This window comes from Zalophus californianus, chromosome 11 (assembly GCF_009762305.2).
Source record: "Zalophus californianus isolate mZalCal1 chromosome 11, mZalCal1.pri.v2, whole genome shotgun sequence".
Lineage (NCBI taxonomy): Eukaryota > Metazoa > Chordata > Mammalia > Carnivora > Otariidae > Zalophus > Zalophus californianus.
Window position 1 is genome coordinate 25643023 of NC_045605.1, and position 17606 is coordinate 25660628.

At 43.2% G+C, this 17606-nt stretch overlaps 1 protein-coding gene across 4 annotated transcripts in view; it reads left to right on the forward strand.

The window, feature by feature from the left end:
* APLP2 (amyloid beta precursor like protein 2) overlaps window positions 1-17606 on the forward strand; it is an 85736-nt gene that overhangs the window by 30082 nt on the left and 38048 nt on the right. For all 4 annotated transcript variants that reach the window (XM_027579347.2, XM_027579348.2, XM_027579349.2 and 1 more), the window contains exon 2: window positions 17121-17294. In XM_027579347.2, the coding sequence (XP_027435148.1) occupies window positions 17121-17294 (174 nt within the window). The remainder of the gene's footprint in view (window positions 1-17120; window positions 17295-17606) is intronic.

A 17606-nucleotide genomic window follows, 5' to 3' on the forward strand; every position in this document is an offset into this window, starting at 1 on the left:
CCTTGCTGTGTGTGGAGCCCAACTCGGGGCTCGATCCCATGACCCTGAGGTCATGACCTGAGCTGAAATCAAGAGTTGGATGCTTAACTGACTGAGCCACCCAGGCGCCCTTAGAATCAATTTCACCTTGAAACAAAAGTCTATAAATTCAGAACTATCATTTAAGTAAATCTGCTAACTCTTGTATCAGCTCAGTACTGTGAATATCAATTTAAAGGAGCATTGCAAAAATTGAAAAGCCTAAATTCAATCATTATCAACCAACATTCTTAAGATTTTTCTTGTAGGTTTTGTAGCCAGTTCACATCACACTATGCTTTTAATTAAAGCCTTGGGGCGCCTGGGTGGCTCAGTCGTTAAGCGTCTGCCTTCGGCTCAGGTCATGATCCCGGGGGGGATCGAGCCCCGCATCGGGCTCCCCGCTCTGTGGGAAGCCTGCTTCTCCCTCTCCCCGTGCTGTGTTCCTTCTCTCGCTGTGTGTCTCTCTCTGTCAAATAGATAAATAACATCTTAAAAAAAAAACAAAAACACAAAACTTTAAAACTGATTAAACATTTTAAAAAAAGTCTTCTGCATATTCATGTTACAAAATGAGTAAATTATTTATATTCTAAAAAGTTTTAGTTTCAACATAAATTTTTTTTGTACCTTATGTAGCCAAGGCACAAAGTTTCCTTTGAATGTTGTATTCATATGCAGTGTGACAGTGATGTGATTATACTAGGTTTGCTAGGGCCATTGTAACAAAATACCACAGACTGGGTGGTTTAAACGAATAAATGTACTTTCTCGCATTTCTAGAGGCTGGAAGTTCAAGATCAAGGTGTCAGCAGGGTTGATGTCTGCCTTCTCTCTGTGTCCTCACATGGGCTTTCCCTCTGTGTACAGGAGAGAGAGAGAGATTGATTCTGGTGTATCTTCCTCTTTTTTTTTTTTTTTTTTAAGATGTTATTTATGTGAGACAGCGCATATGAGCAGGAGGGAGAGGGAGAAGCAAGACTCCCTGCTGAGGAGGGAACCTGATGTGGTGCTCGATCCCAGGACCCAGTGAGATCATGACCTGAGCTGAAGGCAGATGCTTAACCAACTGAGCCACCCAAGTGCCCCAAGGAAAATGTATTAACTTCTTTTTTTAAAGATTTATTTATTTTTTAAAGATTATTTATTTATTTGAGAGAGAGAGAGAGAGAGAGAGAATGAGAGATAGAGAGCACGAGAGGGAAGAGGATCAGAGGGAGAAGCAGACTCCCTGCCGAGCAGGGAGCCTGATGTGGGACTTGATCCTGCGACTCCAGGATCATGACCTGAGCTGAAGGGAGTTGCTTAACCAACTGAGCCACCCAGGCGCCCAAGATGTATTTATTTTAGAGGGGGGAAGGGGCAGAGGGAGAGGGGATCTCCAGCAGACTCCCCACTGAGCACGGAACCCACATGGGGCTCTATCTCACAACCCTGAGATTATGACCTGAGTGGAAATCAAGAGTCAGATGCTTAATCAACTGAGCCACCCAGGTGCCCCTTAACTTATTTCTCAATTTGATGACTCTCACAAGTACTCCACCATGAAGCGACCAAGAGATAAACTTCTGTGTGGTACAGTAGATTTCTATGGTTATTGCTCCTCCCACTTCCAGCTATTGTAAACATTGTCCTGCCTCGAGGTCTTGCAGTATGCAGAATAAGATCGACACAGTTGTAGTGTTTCTGTAGTGGGGGTGACCTGGCACACCTAACTTGGAGATCCCTAGTCTATACTCCTAGGCTGTTGTTTCCTCACCTCTCATTTGTCACCTGGGTTCGTGTGACCTTGTTTCTAGCACTGCCAACACATTGAAGTGACTGGTGATTTCATGACCACCGAAATTTCCTGAGAACATTCGAATCTGCTGCTTCATCTCTCTTGATAAGGCTTCTCTGACATACTTTCCTGGTCCTTCCACCTCAGTCACTGACCTTCCTTTTGTGCATGCCCAGTAAATGTTATTTCTTATGGTTCTGTCTTTCTCCTTTTTATTTTTTGAAAGATTTTATTTATTAGAGAGAAGCACGAGTAGCAGGTAGGGGCAGAAGGAAAGGGAGAGGGAGAACCGACTCCCCACTGAGCAGGGAGCCTGACGCGGGGCTCGATCCCAAGACCCTGAGATCATGTCCTGAGCTGAAGGCGGATCCTTAAACTGACTGAGCCACCCAGGTGCCCGTCTCCTTTTTAAATGCAGTCGCCCCAAATGATCCTACCTATTCTCTGGGCATAAAATTCTTTCAACCTGTCATTAAATTGCAAATTCATGATTCCAGCCCACATTATCCTCCAATCTCCTCCTTCCAAACCCTTTTCAGTTCTTTGGTTATTAGCTCCACTGCTTTCTAGTTGCCAGAATTAGAAAGTTGGCATCATTTTGACACTTCTTTCGTATCTCTTGTCCAAATCCTGTCCACAGTTCTGCAATCCCTTTCCTTCCCACGCTGCTCCAGTGTTTGTTCATCAGCCTTTCTCCTGGGTGAATGCAGCGGCTTCCTACCTGACTTCCTGTCTCTACCTAATCTTCCCAGGTCATACCCTTCCACCTTCTTAAGTATGCCTAGCAAGTCCCACGCGAGCTGTAAGAGAGCCCAAGCCCAGTTTTTCTGGAGAAAACTTCTGAAGGCTTGGCCCTTGCCGCCCCCTCCCCCCCGCCCCTGGCTGATTCTCTCCTGTACCTGTCTCCACTGTAGCTCTTCTCAGAGTACACTGCACTCTGTCTCCACTTCCTCACCTCTCATTCATAATGCATGTGTTACAGCGTAGTTCTGGGTTTCTCTGTGCCTGGCTCTTGTCTCTAAGACTATTAGCTCCCCAAATATGGATCCTGAGTCTACCAGTTTACCCAGTGTATTCATTTGCTAGGGCTGCTGTAACAATGTACCACAAACTGAATGGCTGAAGGAAGAGAAATGTATTGTTGGACTGGTCTGGAGGCTAAAGTCCAAGACCAGGTTGTCCGGAGGGTAGGGCAGTGCTCCCTTGGAAAGTGCTATTGGAAGGGTCTGTTCCGGGCCTCTCTCCTAGCTTCTGGTGGTCCCTTGGCTTTTGGCAGCATGACTCCAGTCTTTACATGACCTTCTCCCCGTGTGTGTGTGTGTGTGTGTGTGTGTGTCTCTTTTACATTTCCCTTTTTATAAGGGCAGCAGTCATATTGGATTAGGGGCCCACCATACTCCGGTATGACCTCATCTTAATTGCATCTGCAGTGACCTGATTTCCAGATAACATCACGTGTGGAGGTAGTGTGGGTTAGGACTTCAAATACGAGTTTTGCTGGGGATACAGTTCAACCAATAATATGTTGACTGTAGCATAATTGTAAAGTGATCCAATGAAATCATCTCTTTTTAAAAAAAAATTTATTTGTCAGAGAGAGAGAGCACAAACAGAGGGAGTGGCAGGCAGAGGGAGAAGCAGGCTCCCCGCTGAGCAAGGAGCCTGATGCTGGACTTGATCCCAGGACCCTGGGATCATGGGCAGACATTTAACTGACTGAGCCACTCAGGCATCCCCAGTGAAATAATCTTTGAATAAAGGATCAGACTTTTATTTTCTTAATGGGCATTATGTTTAAATAATAAAAAATAAAAGCTTATGATTTTGTTCGTACTTTCCTATCTCTAGTTTTTCTATATATTCGTATTTAGCAGCTTTTGAATTGTTGCACCTTAAAAGATGCAGGTGGATGATTCTAGTTTTTTTTTTTCTTTTAAGATTTTATTTATTTGGCAGAGAGAGACACAGTGAGAGAGAGAGAACACAAGCAGGGGGAGTGGGAGAGAGAAGCATGCTTCCTGCTGAGCAGGGAGCCCGATGTGGGGCTCGATCCCAGCACCCTGGGATCATGACCTGAGCCAAAGGCAGAAGCTTAATGATTGAGCCACCCAGGCGCCCCTGATTCTAGTTGTTCTGACTCTGTCCTGATGAGAGACAGAATGTGGCTTAGCTTTCGATATATTTAGTATATGAATAAGCCAACAAGGACAAAGAACTGGAGAGGAGAGATGTCCATAGAATCTTGAAGATGGAAAGCAGATGGATCCTGAGTAGCAGAGTTATTAGCAGGCCAGAAGGAACTGAAATGTAAATGCTGGCGGAGAAGCCAACTAAAAGCAAACTGATTTGCAGAGCAGGACTTGACTGAGGAACAGGAAGTGTCAGGGCTTCTGAGTGAGTGAGGGGAGGGGTTGAAACTCAGTGTGAGGAATCAGCCCAGGAATACCCCTCTCACTGCCCTCCTCCTGCCCCCGGGGAAAAGACTTTTCCCGATTTACCTAGGGACAGCAGGCCCAGCAGAAAATGAGAGGCTGAGAGGTGGCAGTTTCCTTAACTGGGTCACCAGTCCCCTGACAGCCTGACTGGTGGGCCCCAGGTGGGGAACTTGTTGCCTTCTCTGGAGAGGTCACTCATTGAGTGGTTCTTTCCACGCACAGAAAACTTTTAGCCAGGGGCGCCTGGGTGGCTCAGTCTGTTAAGCACCTGCCTTCGGCATGTGTCATGGTCCCAGGGTCCTGGGATCGAGCTCCCCACTGGGTGGGGAGCCTGCTTGTCCCTCTCCCTCTGCTCCACCCCCTGCCTGTGCTCTTGCTCTCTCTCGTGCTCTCTCAAATAAATAAAATCTTAAAAAAAACACAACAATGTAATCAGCTTTTTAGTGCCCCCTTCTTAAATATTAAATTGGATGGCTTAGGAACACCAAAGATTTCAGGAATGCCATGAACATGATCAAGAACAAAAACAGATGAGGGGGGAAAAAAGCAACTTGAAGACAAGGAAGGGAACAAATAACTTTAGATAAGTTCTTGATATTTACTTCAAAGAGGGGAGGGTATTCCATCTGTGACATAATAGTCTGTAGTAAAATAAGGTAGGGAACAAGGAAGAGTTCTTGAAGATGAGAAACATGACACCAGGAATTTAAAAATATAGTAATCTTTCAGAGAGAACACTAAGAACCTAGAAAGGAAAATTAAGAAAAGCAGGGGATTAATGTAGAAGGTCCGAGAAGCACAGAATCAGAACTTCAGGAAGAGAACACAGGAGATGTGTAGGACTGAGTGTGTCTCTGACTTGGCCCACAGAGAGCTCAGGTCGGGGACAGAACCGCACACCGAGGCACATTATGTTGAAATGTCAGAATAGCAGAGATTGGGAAGAATCTTAGAACCTACTTTCATATAGAAAGAGACCTGCACAAAAGATTCTGAATCAAATTTCCTTTAGATTTATCAGCAGCAGTGCCGGAAGCTGGAAGATAGTAGCACCAGACCTTAAATGCTGAAGGAAAATTGTGTCTAGCTTACAATTTAGTTCTCATCCAAATTAGTGATAAAGTGTGTGCATAAAATAAAAACTTGTTTTGAGACCTGTCATGTTTGAAACTTCCTGTTCACAACAGCCTTTCTTGGGAAGCTGTCAGAAGGTGTCAGCCCCTAAACCAGGCAGTAAGTCAAGACAGAGGAAGGATGGAGTCAGGGAACGGGGGGTGGGGTGGGGGTGGGGGAGGCAGGAATGGCAGCTGTGTGCAGGTTTGGAAGAATAATCGGCGTAGATGAAGTAGGAAAATGACAGGCCTGACGGAGGTCTGTCTTCAAGAAAAAAGGAATCGAAACCATTGGATCACCTCTTGTGTCAGACTGCACCGAGGGAGCTTTGTGCACCTTTTCTGACAGTCTCAGAGCCTGTGTTGATCAGTACATGTGAAACCAAGCAGGTGAAAGAAAAGGTGCAGTTGCTATCTCTAAGAGTGAAGATAGATGCCGAAGAAAGGAACTGTAATCAGAGTACATTTTTATGGTATAATAATGTATTATAAATACATTGTATTTATGTATTATATGTATTATAAATACATATAAATACAAAATAGTATTGATTTGACCAACAGGGCAAGGGGAAGTGAGTGCATGAACATAAGGTATGGTGGTTTCTGAGTGAAACCCCTTTCTTTTTTTTGAGAGAGTGAAAGGAGGAGGGGCAGAGGGAGAGAGAGAATCTCAAGCAGACTCTGCACCAAGCACAGCACTGGACGCAGGGCTTGCTCCCACGGCCCTGAGATCATGGCCTGAGCCAAAATCAAGAGTCTGATGCTTAACCGACTGAGCCACCCAGGTGCCCCTGAGTGAAACCCCCCTTTTTTTTTTTTTAAGATTTTATTTATCCGACAGTGAGAGACACAGCGAGAGAGGGAACACAAGCAGGGGGAGTGGGAGAGGGAGAAGCAGGCCTCCCGCGGAGCGGGAAGCCCGACGCGGGGCTCGATCCCAGGACCCCAGGATCATGACCCGAGCCGAAGGCAGACGCTCAACGACTGAGCCACCCAGGCGCCCCTGAAACCCCTTTTTACTAGGGAGTTACTAGATAATGTCTGGACTGAAAAGGGTACAGAGATAAAGCCTGCTGTTCGACAAGGTGGAGGTAAATAGTGGAGGAAGGGCAGAAAGCGCTGCCTCTCAGGAGCAAGGGCCCGTTGAGATGGGGACTGCTAGTACAAGCCTGTGTTATGTGGCTTTTCAGGCTGTGTCCATGGATGCACTCAGCAACAGTTTTTAAAAACTGAAACTTGTTGGGGCACCTGGCTGACTCAGTCGGTAGAGCATGTGACTCCTGATCTCAGGGTGATGAGTTCAAGCCCCCCACCACTGGGCACAGAGCTTACTTTAAAGAAAAAATTGGAACTTGTTATACTGTGTAAGTTTCTTCTTTTCATTTGATTTGTCATTATAGATCTACTTCGTTGAAACTTGTACAGTGTTAATCATTTGAGAAATTGTTGAGTGATGGGCCGCCTGGGCGGCTCAGTTGGTTAAGCGTCTGACTCTTGGTTTCGGCTCAGGTCATAATCTCAGGGTCGTGAGATCGAGCCCCGCATCAGGCTCCTCTGCTGATCCAGGAGTCTGCTTGAGATTCTCTCTCTCCCTCTGCCCCTCCCCCACTCCCATGCGCTCTCTTTCTCTAAAGTAAATTAAATCTTAAAAAAAAGGGGGTGCCTGGGTGGCTCAGTCATTAAGCGTCTGCTTTTGGCTCAGGTCATGAACCCAGGGTCCTGGGATCGAGCCCTGCATCAGGCTCCCTGCTCCGCAGGAAGCCTGCTTCTCCCTCTCTCACTCCCCCTGCTTGTGTTCCCTCTCTCGCTGTGTCTCTGTCTGTCAAATAAATAAATAAAATCTTAAAAAAAAAATTGCTGAGTGATACCTGCTAATTAGTATTAGTTTAAGTGTCTTGGAAAAAACCAAAAGTGCGGGCTTTCAAGTTAGTTGCTTACTTGGCTGTGAATGACGACTTACTGTTATTCTAGGTGCTGTGTCCAGCCAGGTACAGTGGTTAGAAAACTGTATGAGGCCTCTCCCCTAGAGGAACTCACATTCTAGCAGAAGGGAGGTGGACCATGCAGGTGAATTGGCAAGGGAGTTTAGATTGCTTGAGGGGAAAAGAAAACATCCAGTGGGTTGGGGACTGTCCTCAGGAAGGGCCTGCAGAGGATGCACATTTGGGAGGAGTCTTGACAGTTGAGAATGTGCCTGCTCTGGGAAGAACAGGGGAAGGGAGTGCTAGATGGAGAGCCCTGAGGCAAGAAAGACCCTGACTTTTGTACAGACCCAAGGACCAGAAGGGTGGTGCTGAGCCCAGGGCTGGGTGATGGAGTGAGAGGGGTGTTGTGTGAAAGAGTTTGAATCTCTTGCCACAGAGGAGTGATTGATGTGTTCTGACTTGCGATGATTCAGAATGTTGGGGGAAAATGGATCAGGGAGGGCAAGAGTGGACACGGCTCCCTAGAGGCCCACTCGACAAGTGGCACAAAGTGTGGGTGTACTTCCGTGGTGGGGGTGTGTTTGTGTTCATGTGCATTCACACCCACACTTACATCCTTTTTATTCATTCTTTTTACTTGCACGGAGTGTTTCCCTTTCTCCTTGATGCATTTATTTGGTAGTTCCAGTGGCTTGAACCCAGGAAGGTTAATTAATGGTTGAGGCAGCAAGCAGTAAACATACCAACCAGCAGCTCATACTAGCTTTATTACTTTATTTTTTAAAATTGCTGATAATTACAATAATGCACATGGGCACGGGTCCCAGACAGGAAGAATCATTGTCTGCAAGCAGATCTGGTGTGAGCTGATAATCCAGTCTGTATTTACTTTTAAATTTAAATGCTACATAAATCATAGGAAAGATGCCTTTTTGACTTGCTTTGAACTTGGGGGGAAGGTGGAGCTCTTTTGTATTTTTGTTATTTTCAGTTTTAGTGGACATTAGAAGTTAAAGTAATTTGCTTCATCATGATTGGTTATCTGAATATGGCTTGCACCTAGTAAACATAGTAAAATGGTAGGCAGAACAGCACATAGAAAGTGCCATTTGTAATTTGAAATGTCATTTCCTCCCTCTTTGCCCTGTAAAAGTCATTTTGGCAAATTGTCTTATTTTCTAGTTATAAACAGTTACGGGTTACTCACCTAAGAATTTCTGCCCTTTCTTGACTTTCAACGTTACAGAACCTCAAATAACCAAGCCTTTGGTTTTCATGGAAAAGTAAAAAAATTAAGACATTTTTAGATAAGGCCATTAGTTCTTAGGAATACAGACTATCAAGTTACTGTTGCTATCATTTTATAAAAAAAAATTTAAAACAAAAGATAAAAAGATAATCATAGAATTCAGAGCACTCTTTCCTCAGAAGACAGCAATTCCATATCCTTAGACGTTCAGGTGCGTACACACACACGTGCACACCAGACCCTTCTTATTTTTCTCATTTTTCAGGCCATTGAATATTTGTCATGGACCCTATTAGCCCCCAATGAGTGTTAGGGAACCTCCACTTTAAAATGCCAATAAAAACCATCTTATATATTAAAATTTAAATGTTTTCAGTTGCATGGATTTGTTTTTGTTTTTGTTTTTAAAGATTTTAATTTATTTGAGAGAACAAGAGAACACGAGCAGGGGGAGGGGCAGAGGGACAAGCCGACTCCCCGCTGAGCCGGCAGCCCATTGCGGGGGCTCAATCCCAGGACCCCGAGATCATGACCTGAGCTCTTATCTTTTCCTGGATATAGTAAAGGAAAGGAGACCTAGCAGAATCAATTTCAGATCTCTAACATTAGCTATTCGTGTTTGCGGTTGTAACATCTGGAAGTCAGCGTTTTAGCCAAAGCTGACATGTGATTTCCCAACTTAACCTTGGTAAAATCACTGAGTTGAGTATATATTTTAGTGAAATAGAAATAGAATATTTTTAAAGGAGGTGTAATTTATTACATTAAGTACATGAGGTAATTGAAAAATGCTAAAATAGTGCCTAATTTTTAATGATTATGACTTAATGCATTTGAAATAAACAATATTATAAAAGCATTTGATTAGCCAGAAGTAAGAAGCATGCTTATAATTTCTGAGAATATTGCCAGCTTTGTGCTTGGATATCGCACAGAACACTCCCCTACCCTGCAGTCATTTGTATTATTTCTTTTGTTTGGTTCTTTTTGGTATTATTTCTATCATCTGTGAATTAATAGGAATGATTTAGAATGAACAGTAATTATTAATATTTAATCAGTAATACTTCTGGGTGTTTGTTATTTAAAATCATTTCCCTCTTTAAAGGTTTAAGAAACATACCCCTCATACATTCCCCCTAACCCTGCACACACTATTTATTTAGCACCCTCAATAAAAACCAAGTAATACTGGCCAGTGAGTTCAAAGGTTAAGCCCAAGTTCACACCATTTAGATCATGTTATATTAATACTCAAGCCTCCTGGCTTTCTGGCCTCTGCAGTTAGCATGCCTTCAACGTATGACAGGATTACTGCCTGACTTTGGAATCCTGCAGATTCCTACTCTGTGAGGAAGCTGTCTTTGTTTCCAAGCCATGTTCCTTAGGCATGGGGAGTGTCAGGAAAGTAGAATTCTATATGTTGTAGTGTGCACTGTGAACCAAAGTCCAAAGTTAATATTGTGGTTGTCATTTATTATAATACCTAAAAGTTAGGTAGCACCATATTTATGTTGCCCAGAAGCAAAAACTAATACTGAGAAGTTATTCCATGAGGTTGCATAGCTGGTAAGTTGAGGGGAATATCCTTCTCTCAAGAATACAAATCTAGAGAAATAACTTACACAGCGCTCTTTTGATCGCAGCAGTGTCTCAGTAGTAACTGCAGATTCATCTTGACCTAGCTTCCGTGCCAGCCGGAAGCTGGACCAGGGCCAGGAAGCCAGCAACTCCCGGTGATTTTCTTCTAAATGGGAGGGTGGTATTAAATTGTTCATGTAAACCTGAATTCCCACAGAAGAAAATGTGGAGCATTAATGCAGCCTACTTGAAGTATGTCCAGATTTAATAGGTAAAGAAGGCATGTGCAGTCTTTGAAGCCCATTTCATGCCATCCTGGATTTGGGGAGGATGCCTAGTCCCATGGGGACTTCGCGGGTTCTTCCCTGTACACTCGTAATTTAGGCCCCAGTGCTGTTATTGTAGCCGGAGAGAGCTGAATGTTGAGGAGCCAGCCCGACTATAATGAGGTTAACGTCTGAGGTCTTGCTCTGTGGCAGGTATCGGGCTTAGTGCTTCTGGGCAGCGTCTTAATGTAATCCCCACGACAGGCCTGAGAGGTGTAGGTATGTTAGGAGCCCCGTTTTACAAATCAAGAAATTTAAAGCCTGATAACAATGGCCACCAACATTTGAAGAACTCTTTTCTGTAGAACAAGCACTATTTCTAGCACTTTGCATATGTTAACTTATTTAAACCTCAAGACAACACTGTGGTGAGCAGTTACTATTGTCAGCATCTTACAGATGAAGAAACTGAGGGCCAGAGAGGTTAGGTGACCTGCCAAAGGTGGCACAGCTAGTCGGTGATGGGGCTGGAACTGTGTCAGGGTCTGCCCTCCCTTTAAAGCCCTTGCACTTGGCCACCACCTCAGACACTTCCTCTGAGGTCAGGAGTGGAATGAGCAGAGGACAAATTGTTGGTCAAGGCATGTCTCCATACCTGCTGAAATCCATTTCTCAGAGTTCCTATTACGGGCAATTGGAAGGAAACACAGGAGCCAGTCCAGAACCCGTCCACTTGAGAATTTTAGGCCCATAAACACTATTCTTCTTCTTCTTTTTTTTTTAACATAAAAGTATTTTATGTATTTATGTATTTTTCAATAACTTTATAGAAGACTCTTCACTCTCATCTCGGGGACATATAACAGACCTCTCTTAAATCTTGGGGCTTAGATCCTTACCAACCAGTGTAATCCAGATGAACAAATCACTGTGTTCCTATAAAAAGCCTTGGAGACTGTCTAAACCATTTTTAATCTTGGAAATGATACCTCATTTATACTTTAATATTTAGAGCTCTGATAAAGCAGAGATTATTTGTATAAGTTACTGCCTATGAAAATAATACCTAAGAGCTGGCGTATGTCAGTGGAAGAATAATGGCTTTTTGCATTCAGAGTTTTCGCCCTAAACCTAATTCGAATTAAGTTCAAATGTTAAAACAAACAAAAACACGGCTAAGGATTTTCAGTTGCTGTAATGCAAACTGTCACTTTTAAGGACAGGTTTTCTCAGTTTGCTGCTAAAGCTGGGAAATGCTTAACAAGAATCCTGTTTTATTAAATAGTGGGTTGAATGTTTGAAGCTTGTTTTAAATTGAAAGCTTCACTTCTTTACTGCTGATGGAGTATACTAAAGGCTCCAAACTCCAGTGATCCTTTTGACAGTAACAAGAGTGGACTTTCATCTATATTAGGCTCTCGGTAGAATCGTAATAGTGTTCCCACTGGAGAGAATTTACTATCTGCACACGCGGGGTTTTACTGCGTTAGGATGTATGCTCGTGTGTTCAGAATAAATAGTATGTTTTTCAGGTATTGGCCTACTCTGATTATAACTTGATAGTGGCCCGACCTGAACATGTGTCTTCTCTTTGTGACAGATTGAAAAAAAAACTCTAGAGTTAGTTCAAAATAAAGTGGTTTGGGTTTTTTTTAAATCATGTTCATCACCCACCTGAATTTTGACCGTGGCTGCACGGTTTCAAAGTTGCAGAAATTCTCCAGAGTTCCCCTATGCCCTTTCCGGGCTTTCCCTGATCTCCACATCTGACATAGCCTCGGTGCAATTGTCAAAACTGGGAAATTAACACCAGTACACAATTATTAACTGACTCAGACCCTATCCACATAATTACTCCAGTTTTCTCACTGACGTCGTTTTCCTGCCCCAGCGTCCTGTCTTGGCTCTGGTGTTGCATTTACTTGTTGCATTTACTTCTCCTTGGTCTTCTGAAATGGGGGAGCCCCTCTGTCTTTCTCATCGAGGTTCTCTTAGGCCGCTTACTGCTGGTGAGGGAAGTGATAGTATGCCCACTGTGCAGTAATTTTTCTTCCCTTTTGTAGTCCATAACTACCTTGGAGAGATACCTTGAAATGATGGCTTTTTAAAACTTTGCTCAATTAAGTAAATCTCAGGTGGGGGTTGGTGAACACAGATTTAAGTCATTTTAACCTACGAATCATGACCTGCCAGGCAGAACTTGAACAAACAGGAATGATTATATAGAATCTTGGCACCCATTAATAGACTGTCCTTTTCTGACTTTTTCTTTCAAATCGAAGGTCTTTGATTATGAATGCTGTGTCTTTTGCTATCACTACCATGCAGGTGGTAACTAGATGCTACAGAGGCGTGCTTTGTTCTGTATTTATTCATACTGGGACTGTGTTAACTGGCCTTCCCAGGGCGAAGCTGGAACACTTGCCTGCCTATAATGCAGCACCTTCCCATCCGAGGAAACGTGATTCACTCAGTAAGGGGATAAAACTGTCCTCTTCAGAAGATGCTCCCTCCACAGCAGGCACTTTCCCAAACCCTGGAGCCAGATTAGCTCCTGAGATGATCGTTTCAGTGGGGAAGGAAATACTGGGCTTACATTTCCGCTTTGGACTGAGAACGCTGCATTGGTCCTGAGCCGCTTTGTGAAGGCTGGTGGGACTGAGGTGGGCCCAGGAGCTGCATCTCTTGAGATGATAATTAAAGGCCCTCATTTAAATTAGGCTCAGATTTAGATTTACTTATATTTATTTATTGCTTTAAGCCATATCAGGTTTTCAACCAAGTTACTAGAAGCACTTTTTACCAAGTTGAGTTTCTGTCCTTGTAAAGCTAAACTCTTTTCGCTGAGCCAAATTAATAAAATGGAATTTCTTATTAAGAATGAATTATTAAGTAAAATGGAAGCGCTGAGCTGGGAAGCAATTGATGCAATTTGTTTTCAAAGCCTTAAAAGTGCTGCAATATGCATAGATCACAAGGACCGGCTTAAGTGCCAAAGCATGGGGCATTAATTTTCTTTCGTAGAGGATTCCAGGTTCACAGGATATCAGAAATGCTGACTTGGCAGTGAAATCCCATTTGTAACATGTTAGATTAGGAAACAGATTGATTTATACATTGATGTAATGGATCCAGGCACAGTGTGTGCTTAAGAAAATGGACGCACATTAAATAAGAGCATTTTCAGAGGAAAGAAGCACAAACATCACAGAACAAAACCGATCCTATTATACTCTAGGTAAGGTTGGGATATGTTTGATTAGTTGATTCCTAGACATGGTCCACAGAGGCTTTTTATATTTCAGATGATACCTTCTTGAGAGTCTCTTATGACCACAAGGATTAATCTTTCTGAACTCAGAAGTGAATCACTGCAGCATATTAGCTGTCTGGAATGATTCCAGTTACTCTCCTCTTTCTTGGTGGTAACTGATGTGAGGGGCTGCTTCTGCTTAGCTGCTGCTTCCTGTTGCTTTAACCTCTGGTATTTTAGACTCTCTTTAGGGAAGGCGATGCTGACCATCTCAGCACAAAGATCAAATGCACTCATCACTGATGTATTGACCTTAGTGGTTGACCCGTAAACTGAACATTTATACAGTTGGAACTCTTGTGGTCTTTTAGCCAACAACCATAATGAGTAACATGTGGAACATAATCTTTGGTGCTGATAAGTGGCTGCCTGCACACTTTTGACCACTCCACGTCTGTGGCTCGGGTGAGCTCATGTAACGAATTGACACTGTTTCTTACCTGATTTCATGTTTAGAGTTTAAGAGGTTAATGTCCTGTTCTCCCCCCCTCCCGCCCCCCAGTACTTCTACCACACTCGAAATTTTGTTTGTTTAATAGCTGCTTTTAATGTTAAAATATACAAGGCCAGAGGCTCCTGGCAGGCTCAGTCAGTGGAGTGTGCGACTCTTGATCTCGGGGTTGTGGGTTCGAGCCCCACGTTGGGGGTAGAGATTACTTAAAATCTTAAAGGGGCGCCTGGGTGGCTCAGTTGAGCATCAGACTCTTGATTTCGGCTCAGGTCACCATCTCAGGGTCATGAGATAGAGCCCGGCGTCAGGCTCTGCGCTGGTTGGGGAGCCTGCTTAAGATTCTCTCTCTCCCTCTGCCCCTCCCCCTCTAAAAAAATCTTAAAAATAAATAAGATATACGAAGTCATAGAATTTAGGAATTATTGCCCCACAACTTTTAGATTTACCTGTGGTGGTTTAATTATAGCAGGTTTAGGAAACACTCTCCTTTGACCTATTGCTTTGGCTTTCTTGCTTATATATTTATCATCTCTTTCTCGATTTTCTCTATTTCTGTCTGGGCTTTTGAAGTAGGAAGGAAAGAACTTAGGGAAACAGTAGGTTTCGGTAGTTAAAAGTGTCCCTGGGGTTTCTTGGCCTTTGTCTCGGTATTAACCCATTTATGTATACCCATTTTCCTCCATATCGTAATCCAGCATTCTAGCCATAATCCTTAGATATGGCTCTCAAAAAAAGAATGGCCAATAGAAGAGGCATTTTGGTACACATATTGAACTCAGTGTTGAGAATTAAACACGTCTGCCTTGGGCGTCCTTACTCCTTTTAATAGTTGGTTTGAATTAATATACCATTAGAGTATTGCCTATAAATAAGTGCGTGTTCCTTTCCACAGATATCCTTAAATGTTCTTTTTCTTTTTCCTAAAGATTTTATTTTTAAGTAACATCCACACCCAGCGTGGGGCCTGAACTTACAACCCTGAGATCAAGAGTCGTGTGCTCTACTGGCTGAGCCAGCCAGGTGCCCCTGTTCTTTCTTTTTCTTATCAGCCTGTAGCTTTATATTATGCAGTTACATGGAAGGTCTAGGATCTGCCTTCTACTTTAATAAATGATTAATCGTCACAGTAGGGCTACAATCAATTCTAGTTGATAAAGTTGCTAATTGTTCTCTTCGTTGGATTTAATTGAGGTGTTTTTCAACCCTGATTGATCTTGGCAATATTTTCAACCCAAATTAGCTTTCTCCCAGCCATCCAACAAGTGTCTGTGCTTTCTTCTCTTGTACTGGTAAAAAGCAAGCTTATTTTAATAAGCTCCTAAGCAAAATGTGTGGAGGATGGCAAATTTTGCCTGGAGAAAGGTCATAATGTATTTCAGAATCAAATGTAGTCTCCTGATTGGAAGGACCATTAATGTCTGTGTCGTCCATCAGCACAAATAGATGAGAGTTGCTTAGAAAGCACATATTTTCCATATATTATAAAAGTCAGAGTTACCCTTTCTCTTAATTGGAAAACCATTTTATGTTAATTGCTCTTTTTAAAAAGAGCAACATGATAGACCGTACAATCTTTAACCCTATCCGCCAAGTTTTTAACATTTTAAAAAACGGTTTGATTTTTATTTTGAAAGAACTTTTACATTAGGGGAGACCGCAGAACTCCATTGTGGATGCAGCCATCGATATTGGCATATTTCTAGATGCTGGGATGCCTGTGTTTTTTCTAGAACGTGAGACTTTGTAGGAGCCTTAACTGTCATAATGCCTAGATGTTCTTTCTCACCTGTAATTTGTGATCTGTTAGTGGCTATGATCTTTTCACAAAGAAGAGGATACTAACCAAAGAAAGGCAATGGAATCATTGATTATTTTTATCTAATACAAGATAAAATTGTTCATGAAATCCCTTTTAGTGTTCCGCTTCCATGAATGATACCATCCCTCATTGAGGGGTGCAAGCCATGCTTGACATCTTCTTAACTAATCTGTCACCAAGTCTTGCCAGGTGTGTTCTCTGATCTCTCAAATCTGTTTCTCCGCCGTACCGCCTTAGTCCAAGGTTCCATCCTCCCTCCCTCGCTCTCCCCCTGAGTCTGCAACTCCAGGTTCCTGAGCCATCCCCTCTATACACTTGTTCCCCTTCAGTCTCTTTGCCATCCTGCAACCAGAAAAAAGTATCACAGCTGCATTTTGAAAATACTAACTTTGTGCTTAAAACCTCCCAGCACCTCAGTGATAAGACAGATGTCCTTTCTTGGTCCACGCACTGTGTACGCTTGTCCCTGCATGCCTCTCCACCCTTCTCCTACTGCTCTCTGCCTCTCTGTCTGCATTCTCTCCATCCACATGGGAACCTCACAAGTACTGCTCCTCAGGAGGCTTCCCTGACCACCCCTGAACCCAAGCCTAAGTTAAATTCCCTTCCTGTCCGCTCCTTCAGCCCTGGGTTCTTTTCCTTCATAGGACATCTAGGGATGTGATCACACTTTCTTATGTGTGAGTATGGACTCTTGGGCTAGACTGTAAGCCCCATGAGAGCAGGGACCATAACTTTTGGCTCACTTTTGTGACCTAGGCATTTAGCATGTTGCTTTGCAAACTAGTAGCTGCTCAACAAAATTTTGTGTGAGTGAATCACTGGAACTTTAGCCATTCTGTACTTTTGTGGCTTACTACAGTAAGGGATGGGAAGTAGATGTGCTTGTATTAGAGCAGATCACAGTTGGATTACAGGCTCCCAAGTCAGAAGTATCCAGGTGGGGAGTGGGGGTTAGATTTTCCATTGACCTTTCGCTTTGATCATTGAAGTCCAATGGTCATTGTTTTTTCTGGCCTAACTCCTGGGAAAAGGATTTGTTTATGAAGATTAAAATAATAAATAATGAAGTTTTAAAAGATCAGTTCTGTTACAAACCATTGGATGACTGTGCCTTTCTGCCGGCTTTTTTGGAGTAAACGTGGATTTTTTTCTCCCCCTTCGGTAGGCTCTTGCAGCCAATGCTGGAACAGGATTTGCTGTCGCTGAGCCTCAAATTGCAATGTTTTGTGGGAAGTTAAATATGCATGTAAACATTCAGACTGGGAAATGGGAACCGGACCCAACAGGCACTAAGAGCTGCTTTGGAACAAAAGAAGAAGTTCTTCAGTACTGTCAGGAGGTAAGAGTGTTGCCAGAATGTGGAAATGGCTTTTTTTCTGGGTCAGGCTTGAACCTCGTTACCTTAGAAGACCAAGTTGCTAATGACAGAGCACCGGGCCTTTATTTCTAACTATATATGACATGACTGAGACTTGTCAGAGGCTTTGCCTGTGTGCGCTGCGAGCTCTTGGTTCTTTCAGGAGGGAACAGTGCAGAACCGTACTTGTAAACGGGTATGTAAACTTGTATGGAAACTGTACGAGTAGAGCCTGGTTCCCTTGGCTTCCCACTTACTATGGGAGGATGTGAAGCCAAACATGTCATGTGCATG